The following is a 12,082-nucleotide window of genomic DNA, read 5'->3' as shown; positions in this document are numbered from 1 at the left end:
GCCAGATCCTTTTGCAAAGCATTAATAACAAGCTGTAATTTCCCCTGATGAATCACAGTGCAATGTTGTCATATTGTCTCATAAACAGGAGGAAGAAGTAGGTCACCGTCTTTTCTCGTCACAAGCCGCATTTTCTGCAAGGGATTACTTGCAGTGATGCTTTCATGCATGGGCAGGACAGGATTGGGACCCTTGGAAGCTGTAAGGCTGATTTTCCTTAATGTTTTCGGACGGCGACTGTATGTGCCATGACTTTGAGAGACAGGACAGGAGTTGCCCAAAGTCTTTCTTTAGAGTCTGTCACATCGCAGTGCCTGGTCCTTAGATCAAGTGACGGTAATCTTGTATCTCCCAGCAAGACCAGACAGAGAGACTTAGGAATCAAGTTCAAGGAAACGAGACAGAGTCCATATTGCAGGCATTAGGAAGTGTCCGGAGGCATCCTTTGGGTTTGGTTAGTGCTCCATTCTGACCTCGGTTTGGTTGCCAAGATGATTCATAGCACCCAGCCGCAGAACAGAAGCATGCCACAGAAAGCTGCACAAACCCCATTCTACACCAGCTCTTCAGAAGAACAAGCACAAAAACTTTACGGGCTTCTCGCATGGCTCAGTGCCTACTAACACAGTAACAGTAATCCTCTTGGATCAGAGCAAGGTAATCACATGCACAAGACAACAGAGGAAACACCAGAAGTGATGGATTTCCAGCTAAGCATCTCATATATTTCCGCAAATGGAAACGCGGCACATACTGTGCACATGTTCCTCTGCATTAAACATTCAACCTAGTTCCATTTTCAATTTTTCATGTTGTTAAATTACTACTTCACACAGGAGGTGTGGCCTAGCTGTGAGCTCACGTGCTCCTTCACATTGCACTGTGGCGCTCATGCTGGCATCGCAAGTTTAATCCTCTTTTCTTCTTGCCATTTCATGTGCTTTCTGTTATCTCTGTGAATTAAAATTGTGAAAATGACTGTCAGTGGGACGTCAAGGTTAGTTGTGTTGTGTTGTGATAGGTTCAGTAATTAATGTTGCGAAAAACATATCCTTCATAAATAAATCTTATTCTTTATTTTTCCTGCAGAATTCAATCGATCACTGTGAAGCACAGTGCTCTCATTATCCTTGAACTTATTTGTTTGTATTTACTTGCTTTATTCAAAACAAAACCACTGGTGTGCCTCAAGGGTCAATAATAGGGCCAATACTATTATAAATTATTTGCTTTTTTTCTTTTAATGAATGCTCATTGTTGTTGGTTTTCTCTGGCCCATGAATCTTTGAAACATATCTACATCTCTCTGTAGACGTTTATTTGAGAAGCAAACTTTTTATTATAAGATATTAAGATATTTTTACATTTTTATTTAGAGATATGTTGAAAAAAATCATGCTTTAAGTGATGTTTCAACATTTATGCGTATAGTTTGAACCCTCAAAAACAAGATGAAAGAAAGAGACATGCTTGATTCAGTAAATTGTTACATTGGCCAATTTTATTACACTGCAAATAGCCCACATTGAAACGAGCAAAATGCGGCTACTGTAATTATATACAAAATGGGTTGAGCAGAAAAACCCTGGTAAAAATTCTCAAAAATATCTAGCCTAAAGTACCATATCTAGCTTCTAAAATATTATGGAACTTAAAACTAGACAGAAATGCCTAAAACTATGTGTTTTACTCTTAGTGAGTTTTATTATTTTCCCCATAAGTTTTGCCTGTTTCAAAAGGAGCATTTGTTGCAGCACATTACAGCCTTTTGGGGAGCACTAGTTGTTTATGGAGAATATAATATAATAACCCAAGGAATGTGCTATCATGTCCATGCAGTGGAAATCAAGACCTTTTAGACTGTATGAAGCACATACTGTTCTTGTTGCATGCCTTATGAGGCTGCAGAACCATGCCAGAACATAGCCCACGCGCCATGTTTTCAGAGACACGGCAAGCCCAAATTCTTCACGCCTCTCTTCGTTTTTCTACCTTGCTTGAGCAAATGTGCAAAAACACTATTTCCAGATAGTACTTTCCTCTCCCCTTCTTCTCAGCAGGAGATATAGAGGTACATTTTGTACACAGGAAGATGGTGCCACTTCGAAGTGGGCGAAACTGAGGACAAATAACTAGCCGTCTGCCGCACTAAGAAGCTGTGTGGCTTTTAGCAGATTGCTGCAGCCCAGGATTGCTCATGTGGAAAGAATCACTTTTTTTCTCTTCCTCTAGAGGTTTGTAAACTGGAAAGCGCTTCCTGGCTGTAGTTGAATTAGATGTAAATTGGTTAAAAGCTTGATTAAGAATAACACACTAGAGAGAAGTTCAATAAACTCAATAAAATAAATAAGTTTCGTAGGATTTTGCATTGTTTTCCTAAGTATTATCACATGATATATGTCTGTTATCTGTCTATTACATTGCCCAATGCACCAAACTCTATGGAGGGAAGCGTTACTGGGTAATTTATGTAATAATTAGGTGGCGCAAAAATCTGCTCACGATGCAAGAGATATCTTGTATCTAAACATTTTGAGTTGTATGGCTCAATTTTGTTGGCATGTTTACAGTGTGCTTCCCACTTTCTGCCTACCTAGCCTTCTTCCAGGTGTGTTGAAGCCTTGATGCGATTCATATGAAAAGGCTGGAAGATATCAACCCAAACTAATAGCATGACAGATATATTTAGACAGCTAGAACAGCATTAGCAACACACTGCAAGAGTTCACAGATATGAGATGACCCAGAATTCTGTGTTATGCGGTAACACCTCGAACTGGTGCTAAATGAATTACATTCTAAAATGTAAGCAATTCCTCTGTGCTCCCATGAGAAAGTACTGTCATCATGAAAAGCACTCACTGGATAGCATATCTAATTTTAGCGGTTCAGCATCAAAGGTCCGCTTTGAAGTTAACATAGACATTTTCAACAAAAAAAAATGGTACAAAATCTGTCACTGGGGTGGTACCCTTTCAAAAGGTACTAATATGCACCCTTTAAGTGTACCTTTGAAAAGGGTACTGTCCCTACGATTTTTTGCTAGAGTCTGAATACATCTTTCTGAGGATGCGTTTAAGAGTTTGCACAGTTTTTACACAAGTAACCCTGTTGTAAAAATTAATTTAGAGTTTTCTAAGTGAGCGACTACGTGCACAAGGTTAGCAACATGCCCAAACCAACTACATATAAGGGCTTTCTCACAGCAATTATGAGCAGACATTCAACGCTTTCTAAAAGCATGCTCTTTTCTTATGAAATGTATTTAAGTGGTGCAGTGGTTTTGTGAAATGAGGCAGCAAAGTCCTCTGTCCTCTGGATTTGAGCAAGTTTGACAAGAGCCAAATTGTGATGGCTAGACGACTGGGTCAGAGCATATCCAAAATTGCAGCTCTTGTGGGGTGTTCCTGGTCTGCAGTGGTCAGTAATGTATCTATCAAAAGTGGTTCAAGGAAGGAACAGTGGAGAACCGGCTACAGGGTCATGGGTGGCCAATGCTCATTGATGCAAGGGGGGAGCGAAGGCTGGCCCGTTTGGTCAGATCAAACAGACGAGCTTCTGTAGCTCAAATTGCTCAAGAAGTTAATGCTGGTTCTGATAGAAATGTGTCAGAATACACAGTGCATCGCAGTTTGTTGCGTATGGGGCTGCATAGCCGCAGACCAGTCAGGGAGCCCATGCTGACCCCTGTCCACCGCCGAAAGTGCCAACAGTGGGCACGTGAGCATCAGAACTGGACCATTGAACAATGGAAGATGGTGGCCTGGTCTGATGAATCACTTTTTCTTTTATATCACTTGTATGGCCGGGTGTGTGTGCGCGTCGCTTACCTGGGGAACACAAGGCATCAGGATGCACTATGGAAAGAAGGCAAGCCGCCGGAGGCAGTGTGATGCTTTGGGCAATGTTCTGCTGGGAAACCTTGGGTCCTGCCATCCCTGTGGATGTTACTTTAACATGTTCCACCTACCAAAGCATTATTGCAGACCATGTACACCCTTTCATGGAAACGGTATTCCCTGGTGGCTGTGGCCTCTTTCAGCAGGATAATGAGCTTTGTCACAAAGCAAAATGGTTCAGGAATGGTTTGAGGAGCACAACAACGAGTTTGAGGTGTTGACTTGGCCTCCAAATTCCCCAGATCTCAAACCAATCGAGCATCTGTGGGATGTGCTGAACAAACAAGCCCAATCCATGGAGGCCCCACCTCGCAACTTACAGGACTTAAAGGATCTGCTGCTAACATCTTGGATACCAGAGCACACCTTCAGGGGTCTAGTGGAGTCCATGCTTCGACGGGTCAGGTTTTGGCAGCAAAAGGGGAACCAACACAATATTAGGAATATTAGGTTATAATGTTATGCCTGATCGGTGTCTACAGTTACTTTATAAAAACGAGTGACTTTTACACTTTTTAATAGGGATGTAACAATACATTGGATATCGCGATATCGAGAACAGTCATTTTGACACGCGTTCTTGCGATTAGAACTGTGATTTAATTGCATTGATCATCTGCAAATGTGTGGTTTCAGTTGTTCCTAGATTTTTTCGTACTTAAAAAAATTGTACGAAAGTTATTGATGCATTGATTTGTTCATGAAAACATTTGTACACAGATATCAAACACCAAATTGTGCATGCGCACGTTCAGTGAATTCTCACAATGAGACCCAGTGCTTGGCTACTTAGCATATCCACGTTATTCTCTGATGCTAGATGTTGTAAATTACTGTCTTCTCCATTCAAAATTGACCAAGTATTGATGAAAAGCGCCTTTGCGACATGACAGTCACAGCCAACGATGTCTGCTATTCTCTGGAAAGCCAGTGAGAAGTGTTGTGTTTTCGGTTAGAAGTGAGAAGTGTTGTGTTTTCGGCTACAGTTTGTATTGGCTCAAGATAAACAGATTGATGTGCATCTCGTCAACGAAGCCTTTCTGCCAAAGTAGCTGCCTCTCTCGAGAAAAAATCACTGGTGTGGAGATCGATCCATCTTCCAGCAATTTGCTTTTCTCATTTAAAGTATGATTTATCAACAAATTGAGCTTTAAGATGATGTTGGCAAGCGATTTAATGGTCGTAGTGGATTCATTTTCTTTTCATTATGTTATTACATGCTTGGGTAGTCAGCGGTATTGTGAGATATTCTAGTTGTCGTGATGAGGCATGACGTCTTGCACAGTCTTCTGACGGGGCTCGGCCCCACGTAGACAGGTCGCAAGACTGGAGACGTTCCATTTACCCCTATTACCTGTGAACTGTCATTAGCATGCCCATCATAACTCTTAATAATAGGCTATCACAGTAGATAGACACCAGCCTCTGGGGCTTGTTGTCATTGTGTAACTATTGACTGATAGATGATGAGAGATGATGTGAGTTTCAAACACTGGTGACAACTTGATGACTATGCGGGGCTCCGGTTGGGATTCTCTGCAGCACTTGATGCCACCATCTCAGCGGAGTGTGAATCTCTGCTGTCAGATGTGGTTTTTAAACTGCTTTACTTGAATTTTGATTGCTGTGAACTGCCAGTTAGTAGGTCAGGTAATGGATGAGAGTGGAACCGTTTCACATCAGCCTGTATTTGGACAAGTACAGGGTAAAGGAATTTTCTGTGTTGTTTGCTTAAGATTGTTTGTGCGGTACTTTTTTATGTTTATGGGAAGGGGTGAGTAAGCAGGTCATTTGAGTTATTTAGGTTTTGGAGGGTCAATGTGTCCCAAAAAATTTTTTTTAAATTGTAGTTAAAGACAAGTGCCTAGTTCTTAGATTTATTCTCTATTTATTGGGTTCATATGGTTTTGTTTCAAAAGTTTCAATGTAATTAATATATGATATCTAATTATGTCATGTGGGGTGAAAAATGTAATTACATATTTTTCTTGTTTTTCTATGTTTACTTGTATCTTGAATTATTAATTGAAAAATATCATTCAGTTTTGGAGGCATCACACCATTTTACAGTCTGAACTACCTTGTCGTATAAAAAGGTTAATTTATCTGATATTTTAAGACTCTTGTTGACCTTTTAATAAAGGATATGTCATACTTTTACATGCGATTTTCCTATCAAAAACTCTTTTTTTTATTCAATATATAATAGCAGGACAGTTGCCCCAGATGACACAGTGTGCCCCCCTGATCGTATGGTCATTCAGCAGTATTCCATAAAGAAGCATCTTGTTTACAACGTTTTGGCAGTGTTGAGCATCTGTTGATTTCTTGAACGCAATGACCAATCAGAGGTGTTTGAGTTAGCATTAAACAAAAACTCATTTATGTAAATAAGAGATTCATTGCGCAGTCAGCTTCGTTTATTGTAACAGAACTTCTTGAGATCGCGTTGAACTGAGATGAGTGAGCATTTTAGTGATTATAAAGGGTATGCTCTTTGCACGCTTTTTGAGATGCCAAATCCTGCGCACATTATGGCCCTGTCCCAAATTACACCTTAAACTCTCTTCCTACAAGTCCGCACTTTCGAGACATAATGCCGCTTTGACTGTCGGTTAGAATTCTGCTATGAATTGAGCTCACACAAATGTGCTTCGAGGGCGCATATCGACCACAAAAGGGGCGCTCGCGAACACCCTTCTGAAACCTAAAACTGACAAATGGGACAACCAACGTGGACTTAACGGATGCGCGCACATGGTAGCCATTGTAAGTCCACAAGACCGAAAGTGCACATGAAGTGTGGCATTTGGGACAGGGCCTGTGTAATCTGTTAAAATGAACAGTGGTTTGTGAACGTAGATGCTTTATTAACAAATAATTTATCAGCAGTGTTCATGTTGGGATGTGTAGGTTGTGCGGTGACAAGTAACTTGAAACTATTTCAAGGAAATATACTTAAAGGTGTTTTTAAATAGGAAGCTCCTTAGACTTTCCCTGGAGTTGGTTCACCCTCCGCCTATGATCAGATTCATATTTAACACATTATTACACAAAATAAAACTTGAAACGTAATTAGGCTATATTTATAAATGACTATCACTTGAAGACTCGCCGCCTGCAACTATATTAATGGTGAGTACACTCAAAAGTTTTTGTTACTCGTCAATATGCTACAGATATGTACATATTTTATTGCTATTTGGTATTCTTTGTTTTCATTGTGTGGTTGGAGGAATTGAAAAGCTTTTGTGCCTCGTGTTTACGAAGTAGCCTATGTAGGCTTTATCTTGTTTGTTGGTGTTAATATAGAACTTGGTCTATTTAATTAATAATATGGGATGTTATTGTTTTGGTGAAAGTCTGTTTCACAGAGAATAAAAATGTGTGCCCCCCTATGTAAATGAAATGCCCCTTGTTAATTCATGCGCCTAACATAATATAACAATTAATTTGAATTCAGAAAATAAAACATTCTTATCACAGAAGAGATGTATTCAATCGTCATGTCATTGACCCTGGAGTCAGGTGTTTACTGTTGGCATTCCCACAGTGAGCTGCCTTAACATGCAGAGTTTAGAAATACCCCAGTGCTTTCTCAGCTAGCAGCAATTAGCACAAACTCTGGAGCTCCTCGCTGGCTAATTACTGCTCTGCTATATCCAGGACGCAGGAATACATTAACACTTCACTTTATCATTTTAACCCCTTGCTACATGTGCATACACTTTAAACTGTTCTCATTTTACCACCACACACTTTTTTTTCAGCTGGGGTAGGCATGTTTAGCTGGTCTCCCAGCCTGACCAAGCTGGTGTTTAGCTGGTTGGGCTGCTGTTATCCTAAGCTGAGTAGCTAACAAGCCACTAAAACTATAGTAGCATTTCAGAACAACCAGCTTGGTGGCTATAGCTAAGATGCAGTATATCTGAGGCTAGTTTAGGTGTGACCAATTATTCTCCTGGAGGGTCAACATTCTGCGAAGTTTGGTTAATCAAGGTCTTTTGGAGTGATATACACTTCTAGGCTGGTGTGTTGAGGCAGGGTGTAGTAAATGTTGGCTCTCCATCAGCTGCATTTGGAAACCCTGGGCTATTTTAAGCTGTTTGTAGCGTTCTAGTCTCACAGTGAATTGTAGATGTATCTTCTAGACATAACAGAATTCTCCAAAACAAGGGTTAAAGGGTTGTCAAACAGTGTTTTGGCGGTGCTACATGATAAATGTTACTAGAGCATATTTTGTTATAAGACTTGACTCCAATTTTGAAAGCGAGTCAAAAGTTTTGTTTCTCGAGATGTTTCTTGTGTTCACCAAGGCTTCACAAAAAAATACAGTAAAACACTGTAATATTGTCAAATACTATTACAATTTAATAGTTTCCATTTGAATACTATTTTAAAATGTAATTTATTATGGCAACGCTGCCATTATTCCTTGTGGAAACTGATGTTTTTTCAGAATTTTTTATGAATAAAAACGTTCATTGAACATACATTTTTGTAACATTATAAATGTCTTTACTTTTGTCAACAAAATAATATAGTGTGTTCTTTACATTTTGGAAATGTTACATTTTTCAAGGTTTTCATTGTTTCCTTTTGTATGGACAAGCTTGCATCATTATTTTCACCTTAGAACGTCAAAACCCTCTTATTTTGTTTTTCTTCCTTCCCTGCTCTCTTTTTGTGTTCCTGACAGACTGTCAGACTGCATATGTGGCACTCTGTATAAAAATTAAGTGAACCAGTTACCCGGGCACCTGTTCTGTTTGGCTCATGTTGAGCTTTGCTTTAAAAACTTTTTTTTTGTTGGATGAGCTTTATAGCTGCTGATTAAGCCCATGGCTCAAACCCTTAGGGGGCTCACTGACCTGAACTAACTCTCTCTTTTCTCTGTAGGTACAACCAGGCAGCCTAAAGAAGGAGAGGTTCCGGGAGTAGACTACAACTTTGTGACCGTTGAGCGGTTTGTGGAATTGGAGAAAAGTGGAGCTTTGCTGGAAAGTGGAACTTATGAAGGTAAGTTGACCGAGTTGCACAATCATAAATCAAGTTATAGTTTTTGTCCCAGTATCTCATTCATTGCTAGGATTAGGGATTTGAGCAAGCCCTAACCTAACTAACCACTGCTAGCTAAGTATTAAACTTTGGTGCATAACTCAATGTGCTACGGACATGAGTGATACCTCAAATCATGGAGTTTCTTGAGTTGAAGTGTGCTATTACTTCTCTAAGTGTTTTTTAAACATGGTGAGCAATAAAGCCAGCTAAGAAGTTCCATAGATTTTTATTGAAGGAGGAAACTGTACCAGATCTGGGATCAAAATATCAGTAACTGGGTTTCATGTATCCAAGTTTAAAAAAAAGAAAATGTTCGATTGAAACAAAAATGTTCAAACTTAACTCTACCAAGGTATACAACTGAATAATTCTCTTAGAGAACAAAAGAAAACATCTTGCTCTGGTCAATATTAAATGCTGGAACCAAAGCCTGTCATCAAAATGATTGGCTACCATTACCGACTAGAACTGTTTGACACGTTCCCAGACAGAAGGGATCTGCTGCCAATTGCTAGAAAACAAGAAATTCATCTGAGCATTTTGTTTGTGTGCTCTAAAACGCAATTAATTTATTACAATTAATAATGAGCCACAGTGGCATCCCCAGTGGCTACTGTACAACTTCTATTTCCATTTCTATTTGGTGACATTTTCCCTAGAAGTGACAATTGTATTTGCATAAGCTTATGGGATTGCAATGCTGCTTTATTCACAATTTGTTTTGTGATATTCTGTTTTTCGAGATCCTCTGTGAATAAGAGTGAACAGACCTTGGGAAAGTATCTGATCGGCAGTAACTCTAGTTAATTCACAGCTTGATATAAAAATACCCTAAAGGGAATCTGATTCTCTGGGGGTCTTGTGAGCTTAGCCTTTCTTCACTTCAAAAGTCCAACAACTCCATCCCTTGAATAAATATCCATTTCCCCCTCTCTCTTTCAGTCCATTTCCACTTTTACCTCTGAGTTGATTGTGAACTAAAAGGGACAGAAGAGAATCTCTATATGTGGAATACATCTACTTTTTTTCTTAGCTCATTCATCTTCCATGTTCATAATGGGGATTTGGATTTTTATCGTGTTTTGAAGATTATGACTGGCACAGTAAAGAGACTCTTCTTTTCTTAGTTCAGCTTTAATAATGCAACGTCAGGGATATAAGTGGAATATGTGATGGGTTTACAAAGAGTTTTGAAATCTAATATAGAAAATAATGTTTAAATAAAAAAAATTTAATGTCCTGACTGACTCAAGTATACAAATAAATAATATTTGTACACTTTGCATTATTTTGCATTTACTTAGATTTTTATTCTTGGTAACCAGGTACATTAACTTTTTAGAAATAATAATCAGGGGGCAAATTTGTGTAAAACATTGTATAAATTATTTTTTATTGTTTACTGTGTTTTTGATTAAATAAATGCTGAAAAGTAAAAAAAAAAAGAAATGCCCATATTAACATGGAAATGTATTTAAATTTCTTATTTTTACTGTATTACTAAAAATGATTTAAGACTAAAGTCAGCTGGTCATTATTACAACAATAACGGGTAATTAAAAAATGGACATGAAATGTTGCATTAAAAAATATTAATATTAAAGAAAGAGGTTGTGGAAAGACACAAGAGACGTGAAAGTAGCACAGCCATGTAGAAAGTCGGACAATTAAAATGTAGTTGTCCTTGTACCAAAAATAAATAAATAAATAAATCAGAGTCAAGTATTCCAGACTTGATAAACTTGGATACAAAGAAAGACTTATATGTATGATTCATTCATGGTTTATTCTATTGTTATTTTTTAGAATCCATATTTATGAGTTACAGCTGTTGTGCGCTGTAGCATCATGTCAGGTAGTGACCCAGGGAGAATTGAAGGCACACTCAACCAGATGCCCTGCTCTCCTCAAGAGCCTGTTCATCCCAGGGGAGGCATGGCACTATTACTGAGTCTGTAAACATAGAACAGCACTCGCTCACACACTCATCGTTTGAGCAACAGTTTGTGTGTGATGTTGTACAGGTGTCGGACTTCTGTGTTCTGTGACATGCTTTTCATTGACCGAGCAATGCAAGATACACACGCTTACCTAGTCATCTAAATGAGTACATATCAGACATATTCTTATGTAAAGATAATAATAATTACTACTATGTGTGTAGATTAGGGTATTGACAGCAGGGGCATGTCCCTTAAATTATTATTAATTAAAATTACTTAAAATGAATCAATGAATTCATTAAAAATATTCAATTAACACTTACACAGTATTTAGCCATCAGCATTACCATGTGTTTCTTTGATGCCAAAGTTTGCTTTTTTGTTCACTTTCACTTTCATAGATAGATAGATAGATAGATAGATAGATAGATAGATAGATAGATAGATAGATAGATAGATAGATAGATAGATAGATAGATAGATAGATAGATAGATAGATAGATAGATAGATAGATAGATAGATAGATAGATAGATAGATAGATAGATAGATAGATAGATAGATAGATAGATAGACAGACAGACAGACAGACAGACAGACAGACATATAGATAGACAGATAGATAGATAAGAAGTTGTGACATCATGGCAGAGCTTACATTATAAACTTTGAAATGTCAGTTATACAGCAAATATCTGATGGATTGCAGATAACTATTACGGCACCCCGAAGCCCCCGGCAGAGCCCAGTCCACTGCTGCTGAATGTAGCTGAGCAGCTGTTGCCAGGCGCCACACCCAGATCACAGGGCAAACGCAGACGTAACAAGTCCGTCAGCAACATGGAGAAGGCTGGCATCGAGCCACCTGAGGAGGAAGAGGAGGAGAGGCCCGTCATCAACGGCAATGGAGTGGCCATCACCCCAGGTGAGGAGCTCTCAATCAATTTAAGAAGAAGAGAGATCTTTAATGCCATCTTGTGATGTACGAGCTCACCGGTGTAGTAAATCCAGTGTAGTAAAGTTGCTGCTGTGACCTCAGATCAGGGTTACTGGCGTAGAGATGATTACCATACGGCCACTATGTGCATCATGTATCATAGCAACTGCCTCCACTCTATATTACCTCATATTAACCACTGTTGTCAGGGCAATAGCTTAGCAACTGTCGTGCCAGCATGTT

General features: G+C 38.9%; 1 protein-coding gene across 1 annotated transcript in view; it reads left to right on the top strand.

Moving 5' to 3' along the window:
• magi2a (membrane associated guanylate kinase, WW and PDZ domain containing 2a) overlaps positions 1 to 12,082 on the top strand; it is a 302,773-nt gene that overhangs the window by 170,726 nt on the left and 119,965 nt on the right. Inside the window, exons 3-4 of the mRNA XM_079817222.1 lie at positions 8,799 to 8,918; positions 11,612 to 11,827. Coding sequence (XP_079673348.1) covers positions 8,799 to 8,918; positions 11,612 to 11,827 — 336 coding nt within the window. The remainder of the gene's footprint in view (positions 1 to 8,798; positions 8,919 to 11,611; positions 11,828 to 12,082) is intronic.

The sequence above is a fragment of the Gobio gobio genome (assembly GCF_949357685.1).
Source record: "Gobio gobio genome assembly, chromosome: 5".
Taxonomy (NCBI): domain Eukaryota; kingdom Metazoa; phylum Chordata; class Actinopteri; order Cypriniformes; family Gobionidae; genus Gobio; species Gobio gobio.
The sequence above is the reverse complement of the archived record's forward strand: the minus strand, read 5'-3'. Positions and strand labels throughout refer to the sequence as shown.